Below are 27,476 nucleotides of genomic sequence, written 5' to 3'. Positions count from 1 at the left end.
TCACCTCATTAGCTGGTGTAAAAGTAGCTCATGTTTTTCCACTCCATCTGCATTTGAAATCCTTGCCGGACTACAAAAGGTCATGACAGGCTGGATGAGGCAACCCCCCCAAAATCTTATTTGAAAACTCGTCCTGAGTGCTCATCCAAAGTCTAAATCTGTAATTTGTCTGCTTGGCTTCACTCGAACAGATGTGAGTGGTACATTTGCGGGTTTGCGGTATGATTCCACTCGTCTGCTGCTCGTTGGAATGGGTGCGGCAGGCAAAATGTTTGCGTGTAAGTCTGGATTTAGAGTTTTGGAGAGTCACTTACTCACATGTAGAGTGTCCTGGAATTTTGTGCTGGTGTAGTGCAGGTGAAAACCTTTTTTACTGATGCTGTCATCCGTGTGAAATTTTAAAACCAGGGCATCTCCAGCCGAGTAGGTCTCCTCTGGGGCCTGAGGGGGAAGAAAAATACGCAAAAACAAAATAAGAATTTGAAGAAAATCCTGTGCTGGCAAATATGGTGGCAGCTGAAATTATTTTACTGCAGTCCACTGCAGACGGCACAACGAGGATGCTTTTTTTTATGTCCGGCTAAGTAGACGTGACGTGCTGGCGTCTATTCATTGTTCATGGATCATCGTGACTTGCTGATAGGAACTGAACGGAAATCCAAAGCAGTCCGTGTATGACTGAGGCACTTGAAGCTAATGGAAGGAGACATATTTGCACTTGTCTGTATCTTGTTCTACTTTATAGCGAGCCAAATATTTCTCACAACCCAGCTCTCATGGGCTGTACCGTTTGGTGGAAAGAGTTACCTCATAGCGCCACTCGTGCGACATTTATTTGCAGAGAGGCATTTACTGGTATTTGGTTTCACTGACGGTGTAATGGTTCACTTGGCTGACTTGGTGTGGATTTTATGAGTTTTCAAAACATGACAATTTGATATTTTGGCACGTGAATTGTTTTTGCAGGCCACAGAAAATGATGTGGTGGGCCCCGATCTGGTCCCCAGACCTTGAGTTTAACACCAGTTCAATACAGGGTCAGCGTTTTTTCGCTGCTGCCCATTGGTAGATGTTCAGCGCTCAGTCGCTTGGTGTGCAGGGGACAAGTGACCAATTGTGATTTATTATTGTTATTTTATTTTGCAACGCTTCATTTTAGTTCCGTTCAACCGTGACAGTCCTAATTGAGGCACCGTGTTTATTCTTCAGAATGCATATACACAACGAAGGCTACTATTTGAAGCTAAACAGTGTGTGGCCGTTTTATTTTTAGCGTTTGTTTACCCCCGATCCGCAGAATCGCCCCAGCCTCGGCGATTTGATGTCAGCTCCGTCGTAGAGTTCGACATAATCGTACCCGCAGTCGGGCTCCTCTTCGATTTCAAACACTTGAAAGAGAATCTCGACGCCGTAACCCTTCTCAGCAGAGATGACCCAGAAACAATCAGATCCCGCAGGATAGTTGTTGTCTCCGAACTGCGCATGCGAGTACAAGTCATTCGTCTTGACCTCAGCGCGAAAGCTTCCTCCGCATTCTGCAAGGACCACAAAATTACAGCGTGAAAAAAAGGAGCCTTGCAAAAAAAAAGCGATCCAAAGACACTTGATGGCATTCCATCACCTGCTGTGAACGAGGCCTGAAAGCCTCTCTTCTGCACCGAGTTGTCCGAGAAGAAACGCAAGAACATTTTGTTGTCGCTGGAGATGACGGGAGAAGGCTTCTTGGTGCCACAGAAGCGACCCAATCTTGGAGCATGGACATCGGTCCCGTCAAAGATTTCCAGATGGTCGTAAGCGCACTCCAGGTGAGCTTCCATGTCAATGTCATCAAAGGCCTGAATTATTTGTGAGGAGAGTGAAAAAGCACAGCGTGAAAGGACAACACGGTTACTTCTGAGAAGAATTTTTGCTTACAAGTTTGATCCGATGGCCCGAAGTGGTGGACAGAGTCCACGTGCAGGCCTTCTTGCTGGGGTACTTCTCAGGCCAGTTGGGGCTGCTGAAGGTGGCCGAGGCACCGTTGACCACGAGATCGCAGCCCGCTGGAAAAAGGCAGACAACATTTCACAACAACACAATGTAAACTGCGTCATTTGGAGGCTGCATTATTTCCTCTTCTCCTAAACTTAGCAGCATTGGCGTAGGCCAGATGTCAAAGGAAGTGTTTTTGGTTTTCTTCAAAAAATCACTGAAGATTTTACAATAAGAGTGTTAAAGTCATTTTAGTTTATTTTGAAGGGGACAAAATATGGAAAGTTGTTGGGAGCGCCGGCTCGCAAATCAAACGCAAAGTAAAACAAAGAAATCTTCAGTTATCTCATTGTTTCTGGAAACGCCTGCGAACGAGCCCGTATGCATTTCCACGAAAGCGATCCAGAACCACCTTTAAACAAAGGCCAGATTCTTTTTTTCATTTGATCACACAGTATAACTAAAATGTGGAGCAAAGATCACAGAAAATTGCCATGATTTTTTTTTTTTTTTTTTGGGTATTTAAAGACACAAGCATGCACCTTCCTTGCAGTCATGCTTGTTGTCGTGCAGCATGTAGCCACTGCGGCACTGACATCTGTAGCTTCCCATGGTGTTCACGCACTCATGCTGGCAACCGCCATTTTCTTGCGAGCACTCGTCCATATCTGCAAACACGGCACAACGTCTTAACATACGGTAAGACCACGTGCAAAATAAATTGAGGCCGGACATGACGGTAAAAGTTTGAAATGACAATCAAATTGGCAGTTTCAGATCAATCTGGCCACATCTTTGAATAGTGCGCCCACGAAACGTGTGCGTCTACCAGCGAAAAAGCGAGCCTTGAATCCTCTTTTGGAGACGGTGTTGTCGGACTTGAACTCAACCCTCAGGTTGTTGCGCAGCGAGGCGATGGCCTCCGGTTTCTCCGCTCCGCAGAACTTGCCATGAAGCTTGGAGTCGGCGCCGGCGCCACTGCGTACCTCCACGTAATCGTATTTACACACCTGATGGCGGCAACGTTAAATTGCGGCGTGCATCGTCACACGTGTCATCTAGTTTCCACTTACGTCGTTGCCTTCGGTCTCAAACACGTCAAACACTAGCGTGATGCGGTATTGGATGGGCGCCACCAGCTGCCACACGCAGTTTTTGTTGGGTGGGTATTCTTTCGGCCACCCGGGGGTGCTGAGGGAGCCGTTCATCTTAGTGATAAAGCCGCCGCAGGCTGCTGCTGGCGGAAGGAACGGTTATTTTTAGAAATATGAAAAGGTGACACGTGGATGCAGCAGTACGGAATATTGAGGTGGTTGAGTTTGTCTGATACTGCTGCAAAGAAAAGATGACTACGCTCAAATCATTGGACAAAATGGCTGAAAAAGGACCATGACCAGGTTTTGATGAGAAAATAATTCCCGCTGGTGGAGAATATCGCACCGTTTTCATGCTGCAAAACTTGCTGAACTGCGCCAATTTTTTGGGGTATCGTTGTTAGTTTTTATGTTTTAAGATAAACCACTATCAAACCCCAGGAAAGAAACTTAGAATGAAGTCGCGTTGGCCGGGAATTGAACGCGGGTCAAATGCTTGCAGGGCAGCTATGCGAACCACGACATCACCAACATGGCCAGAAAATTATTTTCTATTCTATTTGCTAGGCTTCTCCCTCAGAACGGCACGGCAAGCCACCGGAGACTACACAGGTCAGAATTGAACTCTAACTACCATATCTTTGTTGTCGACTGACCTAAAGAAAGCATTCAACCGTTTTTAAAAAAACCTAAGACTTGGTGCGATTGAAATCATACTTGAAAGTTGCATGGTCTATTTGTGGTAGCTTTGTGATTTTCTGCATGTTTGGTGTCATCTGAGATTAACTGAAGCCCAGTGCTTACTCTCACAGCTTGACCCGTCGGTGGCCAGTTCGTATCCGGGATCACAGGCACATCTGTAGCTGCCCAGAGTGTTCAGACAGTGCTGTTCACAGCCGCCGTGATCGGCTTCAGAACACTCATCCATCTCTGAAAAGTGAACGTCAGTTTTGCAAAAGGGAAAAAGAAACAGCAACGAATGTCATGGGCGCCACAGACCTTTCAAGAAACTGGCAGAGAACCCGGCCTTGTTGACCGAGACGTCAGACACAAACTGGAGCCACAGTTGGTTGGTGCTGCTTTTGATGTCGTCTGGTTTGTCGTCGCCGCAGAAGCGGCCGAGCAGCGGGCTGCGAGCCGAGCCTCCGTCCCTCACTTCCACATAGTCGTAGGCGCAGCTGTCGTGAGTCTCGAGCTGCAGCAACGATGCAAAAGGAGGCGCTGCATAACAGCAGACTTAAAGACATTTTTACCTTCTAAAGAGAGGCTGCAGCGAAAGGTCGCCATTTTGATGCTGTGATTTCAAGCAAAGGATTGAACTTTTTTTTTTTTTTTTAACTTGTTTCTATTTCACGTCTATCGGCTCCTCCCATACATTTGGTCATGTGATGTTATTTTCTAACTAATAAATAAATCCACGTAAATAAAACCCGAAATGCTGATCTCTCGTGTGTTCGTCCTTTCACGTCAAACCGAATCACTTTTAAAACTCAATGAAATGGCCTCACTTTTGTAGAAAAGTCGATCTTTGCATTTTACCTCAAACGAGTGGAAGGCGAGACCCACTTCATAACCTTCTGCCACGGTGACCTTCCACACACACATTTTGTTGGTGTGGTAGTCGTCGGGATAATTGGGGGACTGAATGTGCCCGCTGTCGCGCTCCACCTCCCCGCCGCAGACGGCTGCACAGACGGGTGCCACGTGACATTTCAACCTCATCAAGGATGACGAGTGCGGCCCCGTCGTGTACCTTCGTAGACGGCCGAGAAGCCTTTTCCCACCCAGCTACCGCTGCTCCGAAACTCGATCCAAAGTTGACTGTCACTTGAGACGATGACATCAGGGACTGCGTCTCCGCATAAACGACCTGACAGAGCATACGGCATTACTTTTTGAAAATGAGTCAGGTTCATCCAAAGCCTTCTTTGCAGTTCGAAACCTCTCAATGGAGCTTTTTTCCAGAAGCCATCTCGAACCTCCACAAAGTCATACCAGCACAGCGGACTCTTGAACACATCCATGGCAGTGAAATTCAGAACAATCTAAAAGAGAAGAACAGGCAGGGGAATGTGTAATGTCTCCCTCTTATGGAAGTAAAAACAATGACAAATTCATGCTTGACGCATCCGATTCAAAAGCCAAATTCAAATTATTCTTGTAACTTTTTCTCCTGGCGTGACAGAGATCTTCCACACACAATGAACATCTGCAGAGTAGCCGTTGGGGAAATCAGGGGAGGAGAAGTTTCCAGCACTGTCTTGCAAAGTCTCCCCGCATTCTGTCATAAGCACAAAACATGAATGTAAACGTATGAATGTCAAAAAAAAAAAAAAAATTAAATAGATTTTAAAAAGCACAACAAATGAATCTCACTTGCGCATTTGTAGAGTTTTCGTGCTTGTGTGATGTCCCCTTTACTAAGCTTGAGCCTCTGTCCAATAGCGGGTCGCACTCCGTTAACATCATAACGAGGCAGGATTGTGTCCAACAAAACGCTTCTGTGACAAAAAAACAAAAACATCAAGAGTGAATAATTACACGATTCAAACCAAAAGACTGATGAGCGCCTTTCTATGCAGAAAACCCGTGTTGAGTTTTTGATAATCTCTCAGTGGGTTCTGGGCTCACACGTGTGGTTGCCATGGTGACGCACCCATGAATGGCAGGCATGTGCAAACACCGGGCTCTGAATGGAGGCTTTTGGCCTTTGCCAGCCAGTTCAGTGGAGCGCGCCCCTGAATGCCGGAGGTAAAAATGGCCACTCCAGCTCAAATTATCGAACAAAGCCTGCAATGAAGTGCTTTTATTCAGCCTGGCTGCCCTACAGGACTCACGACACAACAGGAAACAACAGGGGGGAAAAAAAACAAAAAAAAACACACACACAAACTGGACAGATGTGAAAGGAGTGGAAATTGGCTATGAAGATCAAAACTGTACTTGGGCAATGTGAGGCTAGCAAAGATCTGAGCAGTCGAGCTGCTCGAACCGTGCGCAATGTTGAAGAGCCTCTAAATGATGGATGAACAATTAGGCCTACTATGCCACTGTCTTTTAAAGTTGGCCATTCTGGTGGCACACGGGAGCTAAATATTTTCGAGGTGATGATTTGTGTAAAAACTTTGACAACCGCTGCATTGCAGCATGTGTCAGCAGAATTGGAGGCAAACCTTGAGAACGTATTCTTGGCGTAATGCATGACACTGCCAAAGTCGTACGCCTCACCAAGTGAGTCAACCTCGCCCGGTTCCATTTTCAGGAAGTTGTACTCCTGTCCTGTTGATGCGCAGACGGTCAGTGGACATATCGGGAACATGCGGATCTAGAGTTCCATTCCAACCTTCATTTAGTACCTTGCTGAATGTTGTCTCGGTTGATGCTCACGTGCTCGTCTCGGTCCGGTCTCGTGTGTTCATGCCAGAAACCGATCACGTGGCCAAGTTCATGTACCACGATGCCAAACTTATCACAGTTTTTCCCGATAGAGATGGCCTGAGGACCGCCGCCTCTCCTTCCCACATAAGAACAACACCTGCAGGGGGAGACAGGCTCGTTCAGGGCCTCAGCCTCTGTTTTGCAAACATTTAAAGAGCAAAAACTTGGCCCGCTTTTCACTTTGATTAGTAAGAGGTCATCCGGTTCACCCGCAAGGTCTGTATGAGAAGACAATGTAGCTCTCTTCAGTCGTCCTCTCCATGAACGTGACACAAGTGTGCTTCTCCCAATGACGCATGGCCTGACGGAAAACAGCCCGCTGACTACCTGCAAAGGAATTCTCAATCACAGTTTGACTGCTTCAAGATGTGCCGGCCATCTTCAGCCCAAACTCACCGCTGAAATTACCGCTGATCAGATATGGTATCAGGCCGTCGGGCCAAATCCGCTCCGATCTGGAGGTGGCAGCCCTCCTTCTCCGGCCACTGTTATGACGACGGTAGCTCTGCCGAACTGCTGCTCTCTTCCTTGTGGCTGTCTCAATGGAAGCGGAGACAATGTGAAAGTAATTTGTGCACAGCCGGGAAATAAATTTGCAGTCAAACAAAAGATATTACTAGCGATGCACCGAAACCACTTTGTTGACATCAAGTACAAGTACTTACATTTGAGTACTGAGAATTGTTATGCAATGTTATGAAAATGCTTTTTATTTTAACCAATAATTATTAAAAGTTACAAAACTCTTTTTTTGCATGTGGCATAAGTTTCACTCAAGTATAAAACCTTTTACATAAACATTTTTTATTTTTTTTTAAGCAGACTTGCCACACATTACACTTAAATGTAGCCTGCAAGGCATTTCAGTTGTGTGGCGTTCTAGTCCGAACACTAGGGGGCGCCATACATAAAGCGCAGAGAGGAGCCGATAACGCGGTGGAAAACTCGTTTACGGGATGGCAACCTCCATTTTGCGAAGCATAACTTGCTGTCGCCTAAAAGTGTAGTCATCCATGTCCTTCAAGTATCGCCACATGACTGCCTAGAAGACTACAAACGAATAGTAGTGTGGTATTGGTACGGCCCAAAATGTTCTAATACCTGATGCTGTTTTATTTAGTTGTGCTCGTTCTGTTTTGAGGGAGTCTTGAAACATGAGGAGTTCATCTTCATCCAAAGCAATGTCTCCCAAAAAGGCAACTGTAGAGGATAGATTTACAAATGATACGACAGCCCGACATAGCAGAAACTTCAATTTCATGTCTTACAGCAGGAAAGTCCTTCACTTTTGTGGACCACCAAAGGAGGAGGTGGTTCTCTATTTTTTACTCATTTTTCATCATGATGCCGATGTAATGGCTTAACACACACACACACACACACACACACACACACACGGGACTCTGGAGTTGAGTGCATATGCTATTTTCTGAATGTCACTTAGAATTTGCATATCATGTTTGTAAGTTAAGAATTTCTTAAACAGCTTTCAGATTGTGCACTTGGCTCCATCAGAAGGTTCAGTGAGTGTATGTGCACTCTGTGAGATTAACATTTATTTCCACTAATGTGACCACACACCCTGAAAGAATAAAGACGTCATGTTGCTTTAGTAATACCAATCGTCCGTTTGCAGTGAGAGTTCAAATAACCTTTGGGAAGGCGGAACGCCACAATGAAAGGACATAATGGACTTCTTTTTTTTTGGAAGTGAATTCACTCATGCAAATGTTCCATGTAAATGATTTTTTTCAATCCATCAGCGTGCGCCCCATGCCTTGAAGCCAGAGGGAGTTTTACAGGCACCCACCGCTGCTCCAGTTTGGCCTGAGCGACCTCCAGTCTCCTGGCAACTACAGCGGAGAAGAGTGCTGGTGTGTTTTGGATTGGACAGGAAGTCGCCATTGGGAAGGAACCCGACAACAACTTCAGACTCTGTAATTGACTAATTAATTTCTTGGCCTATTAGACCTGAAAATGGTCGATAATACTTCACTCACGTTAACATTGGCACTTATTTAATAGGTTTGCATGTAAAAATGGCATCAGTACAAAGAAAGCTTCCCCCAAAAAGACTATAATGATTGAAGGTTTTTTTTTCTTTTTTTGATGAGATTTACAACAAATTGGCGCACCCCCTTTCAAGCTCAGCTTGTTTCCGGTGTCAGCGCAGCGAGGTAATATTGCTCAAATTATCAGTTGGCGAGCGATCGCCACCAAAATGCAAATGCACATGACTACTCTTGTTCACTTCGACCAGTGAAAGTAGAAACGCGTTCTGCACCATAGTTTGGATTTACGGACATCAAAAGTGAGCTCATGTGATCACCTCCACAAAATCCCAAATCGATTCTCCACTTCCACAGGCTGAAGCGAACAAGAGCAAGAATGCGCACACGAACCCCGAATGGTTGCATTTCGGACAGAATCTTTTGTTAAGTGAGAGGAGGCAGACATGCATCGTTGTTTACGCCTCAAACCCCCCACGGGTAACAAAAGAACATTCTTCGACGGAGTTAAAACCATAAAGATGGAACGCCAGTGTATATGTCAGCTGGGAGGAGGACTAATCAATATTTAGAACATGAGAACTTTCATGAATCACACATTGGAGAACTATTCATTACGCCAGCAGCAATATTAGAGTGTGGAAATCAAAAAAAGGAGCATGCCATTTTGATTTTGGAGATCTGATTAATCACATAGAAAGCACCTGCGATTGAAAACAGGATCAGTAACGGCCAGTGAACCCATGGATAGAAAACTAAATGGAAAACCTGTTACAGTGTTTTCATCTTCATTTCAAATAGCAACTGGATTATTTTTATGCATGCAAAGTTTTGCAGCAGGGAGTGCTAACTTTTAATTCTGACTTGAGATTTGCGTCCTAAATATTATCCGAATTAATCCAAACTCTGCGTTCTAATTTTGGTAAAAGCAATACTTGTGATACAGCTCTTGCAGAGGAACTCACGAGATTTTGACGAGGTGAACCTAATCGAGGTAGATAATGTCTCCGCAACGACAGAAATTAGTTGATATTTATTATTAGTAGTAGTAGTTTCTACACCCAGCAGAAGGCTACAACTTTGAAATGCCAAGCTTTTTGCAACATACTCGACTTTATTAAGAAAAGAATAAATAAAATAAAATACATAGTGCACTCAAAGAGGAGATGGAATGCCATTACCAGCTTTGCAGGGATCCTTGTAGTCAATGTCATCATCCACGGATTGAAGTTTTGCTTCTGCGTACTCCCAACCAGCCATTTGGGAGAGCCGCAAACTTAACAAAAATAGGTATGCAGAAGCAAAGAGCATGATTTCAAAATGAAAAATCAAGCAGAAATAAAATAAAATGTAGATTGCGGACGGTGGTTCCTCGACAGTGTGATTTTTAAAAGAGCTGTGGTTTTTTTTCTCTTTCAGGTCTCCATTCTGCTGCAGAGATTAGTGGACATTCAGGACCGAGTGCACATGCACAAATATACACACACACACACGCATACACGCACGCACACACACGCCACCCTTCATTGCAAAACGCACATCTGATGACATGTAAGCAGATTTTACAACCAAAGATTCAAGTGTTTCGTCACAATTACATTATAGGAGCAAAATACCAAATAAAACATTCAATTTGGTGTCCACAAAATTTCCCCTGCAGTTTAAAAAGGAAATGTGTGTGGAGACTCAACGTCTAATTCGGACTGAGGCACAATACTGCACTACTTTGACAATATGGAAAATAACGATTTTTGTAAAAAAAAAATAAATAAATTGTTTGTTTCCTTAAAGGGTGACAATGTCTTAAATGTCCAGGTGACTTTATCAGTCACATTTTAACTGTGCTGGGGCTGTTAAAAAAAACGAGAGAAGTACAGTATAATAATATTAAAAAAGTAAAACTGATCACACTTTCAGGATACCTGACAAACATAATAGAGAAGGAAAAGGGCAATACTGTCACCTGGTGACACTTTTATAGTCTTGGGCTGCAGCTATTTAATTGTTTTAGAAAAGATTACTCTACCGATTAGACCAGCATTTAATCATATCATCAGATTAAAATTAAGTTTTGGCATTACGAAACAACAAAACGTGCACGTGAGGTTCCGGAATTATTGTCCATTCGGCTTTGCGATCCTCACATTATAATATTGATGACTTTGAATGTGTGTGGCTTTAAAAGGTGGGGAGTAGCCTGGTGAGTGATATGGGAGCCAGCAAGTGTCGATTTGTTTTGGGGAGCGCTTTACTTTGTTTGTTCAACAAAGTGCTTGGCTGTGTCTATCTTTGACTTTACAATCCATTCTGATTAGTGCGGTAGCGTATACTACATTACTTAAGATCGATACCTGACGTGCTGTTTTGGTATGTTAGTTCCTCTTTGCAGTGGGCAGATTGAACCTTATGATCTTTTACCCCAGATTTTGGACATTCTTCTTTTTTTTTTTTTAAAACCAAATTATTGAAGTTATTCGATTAATTCTTTCTGAACTATTTATTGGTATTGATGTAATGGACAAAATAATTTGCATTTGAATTAAGTGTATCCATTACTGTATATTTTAGAAAGCAACCAGATACTTTCCCATGACACTTCCTTTTCCCAATCTATTTCTCGTTCTATGGTTATCATCACATGGTTTCTTTGTCATCACTGGTAGTCCTTCTGCGATGATATCGGAAGGCACACAAAAAAAGACAAAGACAAAGAAAAACACAGCGATGGAGTCAATTTGTTGTTTACTCTCCGTGCTGAAGTCTAATGAAATCTGTTGATGTCAAATATGATGATGATTTAAACACCATCATTAGTTTTGACATTTTGGATGAACTCCAAATTGTACCAGCATTTTGGTATCTTCTATTGGCTGTGCATCTGGGTGATGAACATTTTATTTCCGCTATTCTGATCACACAGCCTGCATGAATAAAGACAACATGTCGCTTTAGACAAGCAGAGCAGCTCATTGGGCTTTCCTTTTAAATATTGCATTTGCAATGTGCCGAGATGGTCGAAGGTCACAATGACCCCAAACATTTTTTAAAAAGTAATGGGTCATTTATTTTCAGTGAATTCACTCATGCAAATGGTGAGTATAAGTGAGTGTCAACTCAGCAGTGCACTTTTGAAGCCAGAGGCATTTTTACAGGCACCCACCACTGCTTCAGCCTGGCCTCAGTGACCTCCAGTCTCCAGGCAACTACTGTGGAGAAGAGTGGGGCTGTGTGTTGGAACTTACAGGAAGTCACGAGTGGAAAGGAACCCCAAAACAGCTTGAGACTCTATAATTGACAAATTAATATTTTGGCCTATTTGGGATATCCCTGAGATGATGATTAACTCTTGGATGCCAAGACCGTCAGTACACATTTAAGCAGTTGCACATAGCCGATACCAATTTTAACATCTAAACCAATTTTTTTCAAAAGTGACCAACTCCACACATGGCGAGGAAAAAAAAATGTGTGTGCTTACTGCTGTTGTAGTGTAACTCTATACATCAAAGCCGGCACAAGTATAAAGATACAGTTAAATGAAGCCATAAACTATCCAAGGTGTGTCAGGAAAGTTCCATGACTGACGTCACAAAAAATACAGTATATGTCACATCTCTAATCTCGTTGCACACTTGAGTACAATGACAATAAAGGGATTTCTAATTCTAATCTTAACTTACCAGTGCCTTCATACACTCATGTAAGGATTCTTCCGGTATCCTCTACAGCTCTGTCGTCACACTCACAGCCAACTGGATGTTGTCCACATCTTCAAATTGCGTCCTCTTAATGAGCTTGAGTGCTGGAAAGAGAAAAAAAATAATGACGCAGAGCAACTTTGGAGGACTAGAGAGGTTACTCCAACACAACAATGTTCTTCTTGGCCAGGAACTGTCAGATGCTCAGACTTTCTATTGAGAGCCCAGTCCTGGAACCTTTCTGACAAACCTTGTATGAATCATACTGCAGAAAAACATCTTCAATATGGACACTGAATGGTAGCTTACTGTAGAAGCAAAACGGTAGCATTTGAAAGCAAATAGTTTCAACACGATCATTAACATGTTTTTCCCCAAAGTCATGGAACAACGACTAGAGATGTAAACAGATGTTGAGCTGCGGAATACACATCGGTTTTTAATTGTATTTCACTTGCTGTGTATGCTCTTTTTGTGTGGATTTTCCCCTGTGCTAACTGAGTAATTATTATTATTTTATTTTTTTTATCTTAATTAAACTTTTTACCTTTTGGTAGGACAATTTCAGACGAGAGCCAGATGTAACAGCATCAACAAAGCAGGTAATTAACTGAAATGTAAATGGTTTGTTCATCAAGTGTTGTAAGCTATGAGAAATGAGCCAAAAATCAACATGACCACCAGAAAATGTGCTCCCACCGTGCAATATAAAATATGGTGCTGAAAATCAACGCGGACGTCGCTGACGTCGTGCGGTTAGCATAAAGCTAGCTAGCCTGGTTGTAGTGCATGTTTTTTGGAAAACGTGTTTATGGTCAATTTGGTGGGGAAATTACCTTTAAATGTCTGTTTCAATAACCATTAAATGTAGTCAAAACATTTCAAATTGTCCTCTTTATGTTAAATATTTGATTTTTTTTTTTATTCAGAGGCTTTTTTAAAATTATTATTATTTTTTTTTTTACCGCTACTGCTTTCGACAGGCAACTGGCGTCTTCTTCGAAAGCTTTAAAAATGCCCGAAAGTGATGTCACCTGAAAGTGATCGGTGATCGAGAGGCCTTTTTAAAGCTCCCAGAAGAAAACGCCAGTTGCACGTCTAAAAGATGTTGTATAAAATAACCTCCGTTTGTCTGATCAAATTAAAAAAAACTATTTAACCGTGATATGCGCTTGGCTTGGATTTATGGAGGCAATTGCTTCAGACAATATTAGCGCAGGTACTTGCCCACTTGCACCCCCCAAAAAAATAAATAAAAAATACTTAGTGACTCCCGGCTACCAACTTGCGATTTGGATAAAACTGTTAAAGGATTTGGCTTCTGGCTCCACAGGAGCAACCATTTGGAATGGATGAATCGACATATGTCACGAAAATGCACAAAACTATTCAACTTCAAACTGTCAAGATCTATTCTTTTACAAACCACTCAACGTTTCTGATACATATGAACCGACCAATAAGGTTGCGCTATAAATTTAAATTTACGTGTTCACCACTAAGTGGCACTAATGGCTAAAGTTGAGTTGAGACATCCTGCAGAAAAGAACTCAAGTCCAGTGCAAAAATGCAGAACATTTAATGAGCTCATGGTCCAATTTTACAGGAGGAAAGGTTTGAAATTTGGGCGTCGAACTGAGCGCACAGTTGATAGCCACACAAGAATCCATGGATTATTCTGTTGTTTGAATGTGAACAGGTTACACACACACACACACACACACACAAGTGTTTGTCTCTTTTGTATAATGTACCTTCGACCATCGAATGGAAGTACTTTTACTTGTTCTGCCGGTCACTGTAAGCAACTGGCATGACGAATGAATGAAGAAATAATTATGAAAACAAAGTATAAATTTTCACACAAATGAATTGAAAGTGTACATTTCCCAACGGAACTTCTACCCTCATAGGTTAGGAATCACTTTGTGCTGTACTGTAGACGACGGCGACATCAGATTTGGACGTCAAGTCAGAATGCGTCGCAGTCTGTCACGAACCAAAATAATACAGGCGTAAAGTCATGCAATAAATGTGTAAGAAAATAACATCTAGGCCACGAAGATAAAACCGTTTAAAAACTTGTTGTGAATTCTTTACGCCGTGTCACAACTTATTCTCATGCCTCTGTCCAAAGTAGTTTGTGTGCCATTCAGAACCGCACAAAATATCATTAATGTAAATATTAGCATGAAAAGCACTTCCGGGCCATAATTATGTAGCCAATATTGCTACTAATGAAAACAGTAATTCCTCAATCGCTTGCTTCTCAAATCTTCATAATCATAACTCATAAACTTAGGACCCCTCTGCAATAAAAAAAAACCCCACAAAGCTGTTTCGTTATTCTTATTAGATGCTGAAATACGTGTGAGAGTTATGCATTATGTAACATGGCGTGAGGTTATGGCGCTCATTTGTTGACAGGATCGTGCGTGGAGAGAAGGAAGGACGGCCGAGTTTTCACTCCCCCTTCTTCCCGCTCACATCTGTTGCTGAGGAGATGAGAGTCTGACTCCAGACGCTTTGATACTTTCACAGCATGACGGCTTGCGTCCGTGCTGACTGCTGATTGAAGCTGAAGGACCAAACCTCGAGTGCACTCATGTTTACTTTCTTCTAAAGTCATATATTGGACGTGGCTTTCTTTTAACTTTCGAGGAATGTCCCGGCGCTGGTGCAGGCAGGTCCTGCTTGGCGTGGAAGTGGGGATTGTTGCGGCGGTGCTCGTGGTCGGCACGGCGGGACAGAGCGACGATGGGAGACGAGACGGCTCATCCTGCTACGGAGGATTTGACCTGTACTTTGTTTTAGACAAGTGAGTGCTTCCGTTTTTACTTATTGATGGGATGCAAACAATGCATGGGAGGGGCATTTGTGTGCTTCTAGTCTGCTGCTGTGACATGATTCAAGCAACTAACAAGTGTCGCCGCGTGCAACTTCATCGATGACAATTTGTATTATTAAAAGCCAGAACAAAATGCGACAAATGGAGGGACGCATCTTTGTATTCAGTTGCAGATTTAGTCGTCAAAATCAATGTGGAAAAAAAATGTGCATGAGTTAGCAGCATTTTTAAGAAGCCAAAAAGTGCATTCATTTTATCTGGGTTGGTCGTGAACGAGTTTTAATTGGCAATGTTTAAAACCAAGAGGCAGCGCCCTGACAGGTATTCAGTTTCACTGTCCATTAAAATGTCAGGATGAACTTAAGCAGGTTGTCTCAAATCATGCGACAACATTGTCACTTTTGTTGATTTAGGTCAGAAACATATTAGAGATAAGCAAATACTTAAAAATGAGGACACAATTGTCAACCAATCTATTGATGAACATCAGCAGAGGCCGCATTATCTGATGCGTTTTAAAAACGATGATGTTGAGGTGGAGGGTGTGTGAAGATTAAAAGGGAATACGGTCAATATTTAGGGTTGCAAATCCTTATGTGACTGATCAACCCAGGAAAAAAAAAAAAAGTTCAGATGTTAGAACTCTTTGACGTGTCGTGCCTCACTTTACGCAAGCATTAAATAAACACTCCTCAGTTTAACAAATAAAAGCCGCCATTTGAGGACACGAGTCTCGCCACCGAAAGCAGACAATCAAAGACGCTTATGTGAGCCTAAAACACACCGCAGGGATTTGTGTTGCCAAACTGCAGCCACGCGTCACTTACGGCAGCTGCAGCCTTTGTCTTTGTCCCGGCGAACCCTTTCTCCATGAGCGCCAGCTGTTCCAAAGAGCGTTTGGCTCTCACGGCGCTCACATCACAGGATGATAAATGAAAACAGAAGCGGAAAGACGCTCGCGGAGGCTTCTCTTCATTCACTCTCGTTCTTGTCTTGTGTTTTCTGACAAAAAGAATCAAAATCAAAATTAGGAACTGGTGCGATCTTTTTACACTTTAGTATCACCTAAAAAAATGTAATACTTGACTGTGCACAAGAACCTCCATGCCTGAACTTTTTCGAAGGTGTGGAATGTCCTCCTAAAGGTATATCAACCGTAACATCTTAATAATGTTGGATATCTCGGTTTGATTTTCAGATCAGGCAGTGTGCAACATTACTGGAATGAAATTTATTACTTTGTGGACCACCTGGCTTCCAAGTTTATCAGGTAGGCGACACAAACTTTGTTCCGATTAAACGAGAGCGGGAATGAGCTGATGGTGGTTAACCGTCTTTCTTACGGTCAGTCCTCAGCTTCGGATGTCTTTCATCGTCTTCTCAACAGAAGGACGAATTGTCATGGCGCTGACAGAAGACAGGTGCCACTTTTACGGACTTCATCGTGTTGACTTCCGTCTTGTTTTAGTTCCTACTTTCTCTCCTTTTTTTTTTTTTTCCATCCAGAGAGCAAATACGCACCGGGTTGGAGAAGCTCAGCATGGTCCAGCCGGGCGGCGACACGTACATGCACCTTGGTTTGTCAAAGGTGAGTCATCCTTTTTTTTTTTTTGCAACAGGTAAAACAATCCTTTTTGGATGTGCTGAAATGCATTCCCGCCGACTTTTCTTTCAGGCCAGTGAGCAAATTTACTACGGCACAGGGGATGGTGAGCTTTGCTTTTTTTCACACTTAACCATGGACTTTTCCTGCTGAGTCGTCGCATCAATCCATTGCAACAAAGTTCAGCCATCTGGCAGAACCATCAACTGAAGCTAAAGCAACCTGAAAACAAAGCTACCTGCGTGTTTTTTTTTTGTTTTGTTTGTTTTTTTTTTTTGCTACTGCGGCAACTTATCTGAAATGTCGTCACGAGTCAGGAAACATGATAGTATATTGCTAACGCTGTATCAATGAAATTAAAGATGATCAAAAGAAAAGCAGTGAGTATGACAGTACCTGAGCTGCATGATGACATATTGTTACGCCGATGAACAAATGAAGAGAGAGAAAGATTGATATCATGATTTTGTGAGTGACGCAGTTTAGTGGGGAGGTGGCGGGGTGTGATGTGGTCCCTGACTGCTTTAATTCAGCTCTGATTGCTTCAAACTTAATGCACTCAAATATGGCATGTGCTATTTAGCGACACAAGGGCGGAAAAAAAAAAATCAGTGGCAACAAATGTGTTCAATGTACACAATTCAATTTGGATTTTTTTTAAGGTCAACACAGAGCTGGGCACTTGACCCTTTTTTGCCAGTCAGTCCCCCGGCCCTCCGGCTGCTACCCCAGTAGGCTTCCGGCCTTATTCGAAAAAATTGTCACCCCCGACCGTTCCGCCCTCGGGACAGATTGCCCAGCTCTGGATGAACCGTATGATTTGATTGTCGTCCTAATCTCCGATTTCTTTCTGCCTCCAGGCTACCGGACAGCCAGCGTTATAATTGCTTTGACGGATGGTGAATTGAGGGAAAATCAGTTCGATCTGGCGCAAAGAGAGGCAAGAAACTTATAATATAAAGACAAACAGTCAACAATCTGCTCTGTCTATTCTTAGCAAAGTCGTAACGTGCGGTACATGTGTGCCGATTTTTAACCCAAGTTTAAAATGTGAGTAAACCCTCGCACGACGTTGGTCGAAGTGCACTTTTATACTAATTCCAAACTGCTGGGAAATACAATGAACAAGAACCAGAAGAAGCTAAGCTAACTGTTAGCTCCAACACTCTCACGTTCACTACTGACATGCTCACACACTCCTGAATTATTTTTGGTTCATCCAGGGTACACTTCTGAAACTTTTCGCACGCCTGAATGTTTGCTTCCATTCTCATATACTCCTGAAACGCTGACTCACACAATGGAAAGGTGCATCCCACACATAATACAGATATTATTTTCCCTCATGCACACTACCAAAATGCTCTCACACACACACACACACACGTTACCTGTATGCGTGTCACCCGTCACTCACTTGTGGCCAAGTGTGTTTAGTGATGTGCCACAGGCGCGTTCCGTCACTGAAGAGGCGTCGTTGCACTCCACGAGACGGCAGCTGCACGATGAGTGAGCCGAGCTCTCATGTCCACCCGTTCTTGATGTTTATCGTCTTCCAACTCAGGCGAGCAGAGCGCGCCAGTTGGGTGCCACCGTTTACTGTGTGGGAGTGAAAGACTTCAATGAGACCCAGGTGAACGAGTCCGGACCCGATGACGCGTGAAAAAGTGTGACAGCAAGAAGACGATAACAATCTTTTCACAGCTGTCAACCATTGCCGACAGCGAGGACCACGTCTTCCCTGTGACGGACGGCTTTCACGCGCTGCACGTGGTCATTGACTCGGTAGAAATCATGTCCAAGATTCTCTCATTCTGCGGTGTGTCAAAATGTGTTATTTGATCCGTTTTATAAATTCTATAGATCCTAAAGCGGTCGTGCATTGAGATTCTGGCCGTTGAGCCGTCGAGCATCTGCGCAGGAGGTAACGCTCCAATTTTGTTTTTGCATTTCACGATTCACAAATATTGTTCCCGTCGTCTGGATATGCACAAAGTGCATTTTCATTCGAAATCTGTTTTACCAGAGTTTGCGTGAATTGAACAAATTCGCAAGATGATGATGAAAACCACGTCCGCTTTGACCGGGTTGAATAAATCGGTACCCGAGCAAGTAAATCACTTCAATGCTACTTCAGAATCTTTCCAGGTGGTAATCAGAGGAAATGGCTTCTTTCATGCCCGTGACGTTCAGAAAGTCCTCTGCAGCTTCCGTATCAATGAAACGGCAACTTTTAGTAAGTACCCACCCCAAACAATCCAACTGACATCTGGAATGTGTCAAATATTTTGATTACCTTTTAGCTTCAGGAACATTTAAGGAGACGCAGGGCGACATAAAAACGCAAAATTTCCAGTGTGAAAAAAAACCAACTTGTGAATTAAGACGCCTATTCAACAGTTCTTCTATAAATCCCCGCCATGATGATCCAAGCCAAAGTTCCCAGCATAAATTGTCGGGGAAAGTGGCTGGTAAAAAAAAAGAGCTTAAGAAGAGGCAGACAGATTTGCCAGGAGTTTGGCGAGATGCTTTCAAGTCGCTTGTGTCTTTATTATGCAGACGTAACTGAGCATATAAAATAAGTGAAAACACTTTATGGGACTACGGCATGTCGTTGTTGTGGTTGGAAACAAAGGAAGAAAATGTGAAGTACGGTGTCAAAGTGTGGAATGGACAGACAAAAGTGTGTCAGAAAGATAAGAAAGACTGTCCCCGACTTTAGGATGATAGAAGAGGAGTGAAAAACTCAAACTCCCGAAGGTATTCATCGATTTGAATCAATAAAACCGGTTTTCAAATAACATTCTGCAGCCAAAAACTTTCATTGAAGCCACGCTGATGCTTTGGCTCGCAGTCATTCCAACTTCTCCCCCCCGCCTCAAAGAAGACCACATCAGCACACTCTTTTTGGGCTCAGCCGGTATAACGCTCAAGCCTTCTCAGATGTCCGAGAAGGGACCGCGGATCCCATGGAGGAGCAGCAGCGTCTTTGCGCACACATTTGACACTCGCCACGGCGGCCAGCGTAAATAAACCGCGGCCCCGCTCATTGGCCTCTTTCCTCACTTGCAAGTGAGGAAGTGCAGGTATTTAGTCCCCCCAAAAATGTGCTGAGGCTTCATGATTTAAGAAGTGTATCGCATCATCTTTTGAGAAGTTGCTGGGATCCTTGCAATTCGGGTTTGTGGGTCAAATTCAAGAGAAATGTTCTTTTGCAGCAAAGGGAGATGAATTGAGAGGAAAAAATATTTTCAGCATTTGTACTATACGTGTCCTCATTAGGTTGTTGGGCGAGCTGGAGACTTTCCCAGCTGCCTTGGAGGAAGCGGCGGGATGGACCAAAAGCTGGTCCGAGTTGGGATTCAAACCCTGGGACCTCTTGACGTGTTTGTTATTTTAAAAAAAGGAGTTGGATGCCGTATTAGGATAACACACACTGCACTTGTCATTGCGCAGTGAAAAGACCTTTGGTGGTGAGAGACACCTACCTGCTGTGCCCAGCTCCCGTTTTGGAAAAAGAAGGAACGTAAGTGAAAAGGAGCGATCGTTCCTAAGTTGTCGGGAAATGTCATGAATCGGATTGACGTGCTGGCTTTTCTGTGCAGGGCCGCCACGCTTCACGTCAGCATGAACAACGGCCTCAGTTTCATATCCAGCTCCGTCACAATTACCGCCGTCACGTGTGTGAGTATGTAAAAGACGAGAAGAAAGTGGCAAAATGAGCCTTTTAAAATGCAAATGACACCGGAACGATACATCACTGCACGCGCCTCTGAGAGACTCTTCTGTTCCATTTTGCTTCCGCTCATCATCAAAAAAAAAAAGCTATGAAAAACATCTGTCACACATATTGTTCCCGTTCTGTTTTATATTACCGCATTTCACCAGCAAGTTTGATCAAGAAAAACATTCAAACATGTTATCTTAAAGTTAATTTTAGTACACACACCCTTTAAAAATGGGACTTGCTTCACAGCCAACAAGCGAAATGCAATTTTCACCCCTTTAAAGGGGGAGGGGAAAAAAGTTGCTATTCTGGCTCAGGCTGTCTTCGCTGTCCCGTGAGCGCCAATTCGAATGAAGAAACATTTTCATCCGTCGCAGACACCAAGTGTAAATTTTGGGTGTGCGTTTCTGTGATCAATTATACACATGACTTTAGCGCCGACCCGCCGCAGACAAGAAAGGATGGATTTCAAGAAACAGGAAGAGCCAAATGCCAAAGTTATCTCTGGGAAAAGACGATGAGTTGAACAGCTCACTAAAACCAAAATGAACGTTTTCCTTACCAGTCTGATGGCACGTTGGTGGCCATCGCGCTCCTCATCCTGCTGTTCCTGCTCATCTTTCTTCTGCTCTGGTGGTTTTGGCCTCTCTGCTGCACGCTGGTAAGATCATGTACTTACTTTACTTACAGCAAATACTAATATTTCATGGAACTACGACTTTACGAATTAGTTTGCTTCGATTAGTCATTGTTTTGTTGTTTATTTTGGCACGCCATCGCTACCAAGTTAAGGACGGCAATTTAAAAGTGCCGGCCAGGTAGCGTTTAAAGTAAAGCGCAACAATATGGAGCACAAAACATTGCAAACACAACACAGTTGAAGCAGACAAGCTAAAACCCACAACATAAAGATATACAGAAAAGCGCTTTAGGGTCAAGATGTTGCGACGAGAGTCCTGAGTCCTGGCGGCATTTTCTTAAGACTGTTTTGCAACGTTGGACCCAATCTGTCAAACGAAATCATGAAAAAACAACCGCAATAGAGGACAGCGCATTCCAACTAGCGCACAAATTTGGGTGATGTTGCGGTCGTAAAGCGAAATTCCCTTCTACTTTTATAACATGCAACAACATTATATTATTGGACTGTATTTGAAAAAAAAAAAATCTTTAACAGCCTTTTTTTGATTGGCCTGCAGGTCATTCATGAGCCTCCTCCACCGCCGACAGAAGACGACTTCTCTGTAAGTGATTTAAAAAAAAAAAAAAAAAAAACAACATTTCCTGTACTCACAAAATTAACTTGTCAATTGCACAACTGGTTAAGATAGAATTAATCCCAATTAGTCAATGAGAAGTTACTGAAGAAAAAAATGAGCGGTGGAAAATGGATTCTTGAGTTTAGCTCAATCCTGCTGCCAAGCAGACAAAAGGAGAAAATTCCAATTGTGAAAATGTGTTGGACATTACGGAATTTGAACTTTAACTCTGCTGAGCCACTCACATTGTGCAACCCGAGTGAAATTTTCAATGTGGTCTAGGACGACGAGGACGATTTTCACCCAAAAAGATGGCCCACCGTGGATGCCTCATACTACGGCGGCCGAGGAGTTGGCGGCATTAAAAGGATGGAGGTAAACGAAATGGGTTGCCGTCGCAAAGCAAAAGCGTTGATGTCGCATCAATCCAAATTGTTTTGGAAAACGAGAGACAACTGATGACGTGAATGCTGATGACATGTTCCGACTTCAAAATTTTTTTTAAAAATATTCAGCTCATTCAGGACAAAATTGTCATGACAAATTTCCCGAATGAATGTTGACAGTTTACAAGGAGTGTAAATGTCCTTCCCAATTTCTCAACGTCAAAATGTTCCACCGGCTCAGGAACATATTGGCACATTTTTCCCTCCCACATTCCAAGTGCACTTTTTCCACATTTTCCTTGGGATGATTCCCAAATTAATGGAGACATTTTGAAAATGGACCTCATTCTTTCAGATATCTCAACTCATTCCAAGCGTTCCGCTCATTTTGCACTTTCCATACTCTTCATATAATTCAGCATATTCAAATTTTTCCAAGCTTCCGTTCTACATTTCAACATTTCACGGTTCAGTCTCAGCTCGTCAGCATTCACGGACAATTTCTAGAGCAACTGCATTCACAAGCTCGCCAAAGTTTTCCTCACTTGTTTTAAACACAAAAGCCCCAAATCAGCCTCACTCTGGACATACGAGTCCATCCAAACGTGCTCTGCTTCCAAAATCCAAAACGGAACGGAAAGGCATGATTATTGACAGAGATGCAACCATGTCACAACGTTGCCAGAACATCACAAAACATCCAATCGGATCGCTCGAATGTCATCCTTATGCTGCTCACAGCCACTAGGGGGCACTTGTACAAAATATCAATGTTTTTATTTTTTTTGCTATAAAACGTCTTGACCTATTAACAAGCGTTGCACTCTTAAATTAATTTCTGTCCTTGGCATTCTTTCTCAGCCACAGCATCTGTCAGCGTTTACCTCCTCTCCCGTTTGAAAGGAAGATGAAGCGCACATGCAGTGAGGTCAAGAAGACTGAGTGTGCTTTATAAAAGCTGAGAGCTCAGCTTTCACTTCATTGCCACACAAATGAACGTGGCCAAAAGGCTAAGTGGGTTCGCGTTTCACATCTGTCGTCCATGATGAAAGTCAAGGAGATAGCAGGAAAGCACGCGAGGGGTGCAGCCTCCTGGAAGCTCGCAAACAGAGCCATGGAAACTATGCGCGTCTTAGCTTGAAAGCTTTCATGACTTGTCTGCGGCAGCTGTACGAGACTACATGTCAGCGTCACCGCTTTCACCTTCCATTTGAGCTGCATCCTTCTTTTCTATCGCTTGGGAAAAAAATTGCAGTATTCAATTCTTGCGTTTTGTTCAAATGTTCATGAGTAGAAAGTTGCGCACAATGATTCTAACAATAAGCATCTTGGATAATTGAGATTTTTTGTTTTTAGCTCAGGGAACATCTTAAGTATTAACTAATGAATTGTTTTGCTATTTAGTTGGCATTTTTGTGATGATACCACGGAAGGATGCCAGCAAAGGCAAGTAGGAAAAAGGTGAATATAACCAGAGGAACAGAATTTATTGTCGTTGAGGAAATGGTCTGGCGGCTTCAAAATGCATTCGCAGTACAATTGATTAAATGGTCGTGACCGGCATAAATGTTTTTGCCAGCATACGCTAATGTAAAGACACTTATTAATTCCAGAAAGTGACATCTTGGGCCTCTTCTGTTCAAATCGCTAAATTCCATCGAGCCAAAAGTTTGACTTTTGTCTATTTCAGGTCCGTTGGGGTGATAAGGGCTCCACCGAGGAGGGAGCAAAGCTGGAAAAAGCCAAAAACGCTCGAGTTGTGATGCCCGAAGAGGAACCCGAGCCACCTCCATCGCGGCCGCGGTACCACATGAAGAGACATGTTCACCCGCGCAAGTGGTATTCCCCCATCAAGGTGCTCTCGTCATCTCAAAACGCTGTCAAACGTACTTTCCCAACATTCGCTATCCGAGCAAATGAGCAAAATGTCATTTGCCTAGTCGTGAAAGAATGGCTTTCAAAAGGATGCACCACCACATTACAATCAGAAACATTTTGAAAGATGAAAGAATACGTTTCATCCACAACTAAAAAGCAGAACATTTGATGCCGGATCTCATTGGGCACATGTCCTCCAATAAATTGTTCCAAGAGTGCATTTTCAGATTCATGGCAAAGGCTGCCAACTTCTTTACTGGTGGGGTTATTGTGTGCCACCCAAAAGCACACAAGAAGCTTGCTGCAAGTAAGACACGAACGGCTACGCAGACATATATTGATTTCTTCTTCCTTTTTTTTTAATGGCAGATGGTAAAAGAAAGAAATATCACATATTGAACTGAAAAGAATTGTGATGCCGTTTAATCAATAGCAAAAGTTTTTGAGTTGCCAGGAAATAGTTCAATGCTGCTGCGTCCTTTCTAACTTATCAGTCGGTTGTAATAAGAAACAGACACTCAGTCTTGAATTCTGGAATCTTTTTCAGCAGGTGTCATTATATCGAAAAAAAAAAAAAAAAACATTTCTTGTATTTTAGTCTCCAACTGTCAGAATTTGCCAGGTGGGACATTTGGAATGAAAACGAAAAAAGAAAAGTGGAGCAGATGGCAGACGGACTCAAAGTCATAACAGTTTGATTTAAAGGATTGTTTTCAAAGCACTTAATAAACTTTTTGAGTTGACTGAAATTTGTGTCATCTTTGTACAGGGCAAACTGGACGCTCTGTGGGTTTTCCTGAGAAGAGGATACGACAGAGTGTCTGTCATGCGACCTCATCCTGGAGACAAGGTGAGGCAATATGTCAACATCGACGTAAGTTCAGAAAGGAAACAAAAAACAAGTAGAATGGCAAAAAATTTAACTCTAAATTGACACTAAACGGTTTGAACTGCTGTTGAAGTGACTTGACACGCTTCATGTCATGCTTTGGAACCATCTGCTGGATTTGAGAAACAATTTTCAAACTTTTTTGTGATGGCGGGAGATGAGTTGTTGATTTACAGATTTTCTTTGGAAAATTAAAACTGGCCACTCGGACTAATACACCAACATTTATAGTACGTCATCACTTTTTAAGGTTTGTCAACCTTGTATTTGTTCCACATTAGCGTTTATATAACATTTTTTTTATGACACTTACATGGCACCTGTCCAGCAAAAAGGCCACGATTCAGATTGATGTCCAGATTTTCCTTTTTTCTTTCTCCTTTTCCGCTGATGACGTTAGGAAATCACGTGACACCGCGAAACTACAAATACATACAGGCCGAATGAGTCCTTGAGGCCAATACAATGTACAAAATATCACACCAAATGTAATCAATAAACAAAGTAAAAATGAAGAAAGGCGCAATTACCGTGTGCGCCTCCTGAACACAGTGTATATATCGCTCTGCTGTTATACGGTCCACTTGTGCTTTCGTAAATCTTCCCGCGTCTCGACAAACTCCCAGAATTCCACAGTACTCTCGAAACCGACTTAAGTCATGTGATCATAAACTTTCAAAATAAAATCACCTACACATCAATGTTATTAAATAACACAACTCAAATGATTTAGTAAATGTTTTACAACAATTGTATATTTATATAATTTGTTTACATTTCTTATTCTCTTATAGTTGCCATCCTATATATTTAACTTTTAACTAAATTAATTCCAATCTATTTCGTTTAAAAAAAAACACATTTCCATAACAGTCAAATCGGTGACATTGACAGTTACAGCAGTTAAGAATGTAGAAGAAATTTGAGCGCATTCTGTGATGGACCACCTTTGCCATTAAGTTTAAACCTCTTTTTCCATTTACCGTGGTTAAATTATTTCATAATGTTACTTTGAAAATACTGTACTTGTACAACAAGAGGAAAGAATTGATCGTCATCTTGACGCTAAAACACATTCTTTTTATTTCTTTCCCGATGGGAAAGTCCGTTATGAAATCCAAACAAATCCAAGCGGGACAATAAAATGCACCACGGAGGTTCAACTGCACACTCACTAATCAGCAAACTGTGACTCCTGGAAAGAAATCTGACAGCATGTTACCATTAATCTGCTAACAGCGAATTAATAGAGAGCATGTTATTTAACAAGGCCAACAGCAAAAAAACAAAAAACATTAGCCTAATGATTTTCTTCAGGAGCACTTTAGTCTGCAGAAGGCATTAAACAAGCGGCTCCTGCAGCGCCCAGCGTCAGCCTGGCGGAGCTGGCAGGAATGTTTTCTTCTTCTGTGATGCTCGCTCGCTCACTCACTCACTCACGAAGGCATTTTCCACGAGTTTCGAAAGGCCAGCACATGCTGCCAGCCGCTGCGCTGGCGTGCTTGGAACAAGTCAAGCAGCAGCTGCTTCTTGTCTGCTTATATATTGCGAAGACCCCATTGATGGCAGCAGCCACATTCCAGGCCCACTCACGAAAGATGACCATCAGATGGCATGTTGGCGTCAGCTGTGGCTGACATCAGCTCCTGCATGAGTGTGCACATTTTCTTTTCAACTCTTTTACTGTTGTCTCACAGTTGGCCATGCACTTTATTGACTGGTAGAAATATTCAAACGCCCCCAAATACAAAATGAGAACACTCACAAGGAGCATGGAGAACTCAACTAAGTGTGGCAAACGTTTGGAAAATATTTGAAGATAAACCATCTTTTATTTTCATTCGTACTTCATTTGTCTTTATTTTAGCACAAGCCCAACCTATTAAATCAAAGCGCTTATTTATAATAAAAACTAAAATCATATCTATCCATCAGATCAATAATTGTGCAACCGTTGTGATTCAAGGGCAAGTGTATCAACTTCACACGAAGCAGATCTTACCCGACTCTTCGCTACCGCATCTCCAAGCACCCCTCCACGCATATCTACACGCTTCCCTACAACCCCCAACGACGACCCTCGGCCAACATGTCGGACTTGCCCCCCTCGCCCACCGCCACGCTGCCCCCCCTGCCTCACTCGCCACCGCCGCCCACCTACACGCCCCCTCCCTGCAGAACGCTGCCCCCCGCCTCACTGCCGCCCTGTAGAGCCCCGCCTCCATCCCGCCCACCGCCACGCCCCAGCCACGAGGACAACTGACGCATCCCGAGTCCGACGGAAACCCGAGCACTCTTCCCCCTTCATCTGAACCGGGAAAACATTTGTACTTTTTTTTTTGTCTTACAGGGGCTGATGTGCAATGAATCGTTTTTCATGATGAGATTAGATGAGATGAAGTACGTTGCGCTGTATTTATTTTTAGCTCCGATATAATCGCTTTGTACGGTTTAAGATGATCTTGCTTTGCATTGCTGTGTAATGAAAAGAATATATACAGTAAAGTAGGCCAACACAATGTCTTCCATGGTGCTGGTTGACTTGTATTTTAGTTTTTTATTTCAAAACAACAACATTGTGGGTTTCAAAATACAGCTTACACAGCTAAAGCGGACTAACTCCATTTTGTCATCTAGCAGTAGATTGATTTAAAGTTTGTGATGAAAACTTGTGGT

The 27,476-nt window shown here is 42.8% G+C and overlaps 2 protein-coding genes across 9 annotated transcripts; one reads left to right on the top strand and one right to left on the bottom strand.

Annotated features, from left to right (window-relative positions):
- Positions 1-87: 87 nt before the first annotated feature.
- Positions 88-25,434, bottom strand: LOC148318755 (bone morphogenetic protein 1-like). 8 transcript variants are annotated; one of them, XM_088280555.1, is made up of 25 exons: positions 25,331-25,434; positions 25,114-25,222; positions 20,951-21,046; positions 18,053-18,260; positions 15,886-16,060; positions 12,193-12,314; positions 9,694-9,788; positions 7,605-7,703; positions 6,900-7,037; positions 6,713-6,830; positions 6,422-6,600; positions 6,239-6,344; positions 5,442-5,566; positions 5,231-5,346; positions 4,819-5,110; positions 4,605-4,750; positions 4,065-4,260; positions 3,870-3,995; positions 3,045-3,205; positions 2,801-2,981; positions 2,514-2,639; positions 1,915-2,042; positions 1,622-1,835; positions 1,285-1,535; positions 88-441 (listed from the first exon to the last, which is right to left on the bottom strand). In XM_088280555.1, the coding sequence occupies exons 7-25, from the start codon at positions 9,770-9,772 to the stop codon at positions 307-309; spliced, it is 2,916 nt and encodes a 971-aa protein (XP_088136681.1). In that variant the 5' UTR covers positions 9,773-9,788; positions 12,193-12,314; positions 15,886-16,060; positions 18,053-18,260; positions 20,951-21,046; positions 25,114-25,222; positions 25,331-25,434; the 3' UTR covers positions 88-306. The 8 variants fall into 8 exon arrangements, with proteins under 8 accessions (XP_088136681.1, XP_088136682.1, XP_088136683.1 ...); XM_088280556.1 differs by having other exon boundaries at positions 18,079-18,260; XM_088280557.1 differs by lacking the exon at positions 20,951-21,046.
- antxr1b (ANTXR cell adhesion molecule 1b) lies at positions 14,664-27,476 on the top strand. Its single transcript, XM_088280563.1, has 18 exons — positions 14,664-15,028; positions 16,257-16,328; positions 16,408-16,479; positions 16,565-16,646; positions 16,734-16,767; positions 17,522-17,601; positions 18,226-18,294; positions 18,366-18,446; positions 18,525-18,585; positions 18,799-18,897; positions 20,118-20,187; positions 20,267-20,345; positions 20,954-21,049; positions 21,588-21,632; positions 21,930-22,022; positions 23,724-23,888; positions 24,681-24,761; positions 26,767-27,476. The coding sequence occupies exons 1-18, from the start codon at positions 14,874-14,876 to the stop codon at positions 27,061-27,063; spliced, it is 1,731 nt and encodes a 576-aa protein (XP_088136689.1). The 5' UTR covers positions 14,664-14,873; the 3' UTR covers positions 27,064-27,476.

This window comes from Idiotropiscis lumnitzeri, chromosome 18 (assembly GCF_059441095.1).
Source record: "Idiotropiscis lumnitzeri isolate Australia: NSW breed Sydney's pygmy pipehorse chromosome 18, RoL_Ilum_1.0, whole genome shotgun sequence".
Classification (NCBI taxonomy): domain Eukaryota; kingdom Metazoa; phylum Chordata; class Actinopteri; order Syngnathiformes; family Syngnathidae; genus Idiotropiscis; species Idiotropiscis lumnitzeri.
The sequence above is the reverse complement of the archived record's forward strand: the minus strand, read 5'-3'. Positions and strand labels throughout refer to the sequence as shown.

Bases quoted from the DNA above. Each gene is read 5' to 3' on its own strand.
- antxr1b (XM_088280563.1), top strand. From the start codon at position 14,874: ATGTCCCGGCGCTGGTGCAGGCAGGTCCTGCTTGGCGTGGAAGTGGGG. The intron at 15,029-16,256 runs GTGAGTGCTTCC...TTTGATTTTCAG, and splicing joins CTGTACTTTGTTTTAGACAA to ATCAGGCAGTGTGCAACATT. The intron at 18,447-18,524 runs GTAGAAATCATG...TAAATTCTATAG, and splicing joins TGCACGTGGTCATTGACTCG to ATCCTAAAGCGGTCGTGCAT.
- LOC148318755 (XM_088280554.1), bottom strand. From the start codon at position 9,823: ATGCTCTTTGCTTCTGCATACCTATTTTTGTTAAGTTTGCGGCTCTCC. The intron at 6,601-6,712 runs GTGAACCGGATG...CTCCCCCTGCAG, and splicing joins TTCTCATACAGACCTTGCGG to GTGTTGTTCTTATGTGGGAA. The intron at 4,751-4,818 runs GTACACGACGGG...CCGTCTGTGCAG, and splicing joins CTTCTCGGCCGTCTACGAAG to CCGTCTGCGGCGGGGAGGTG.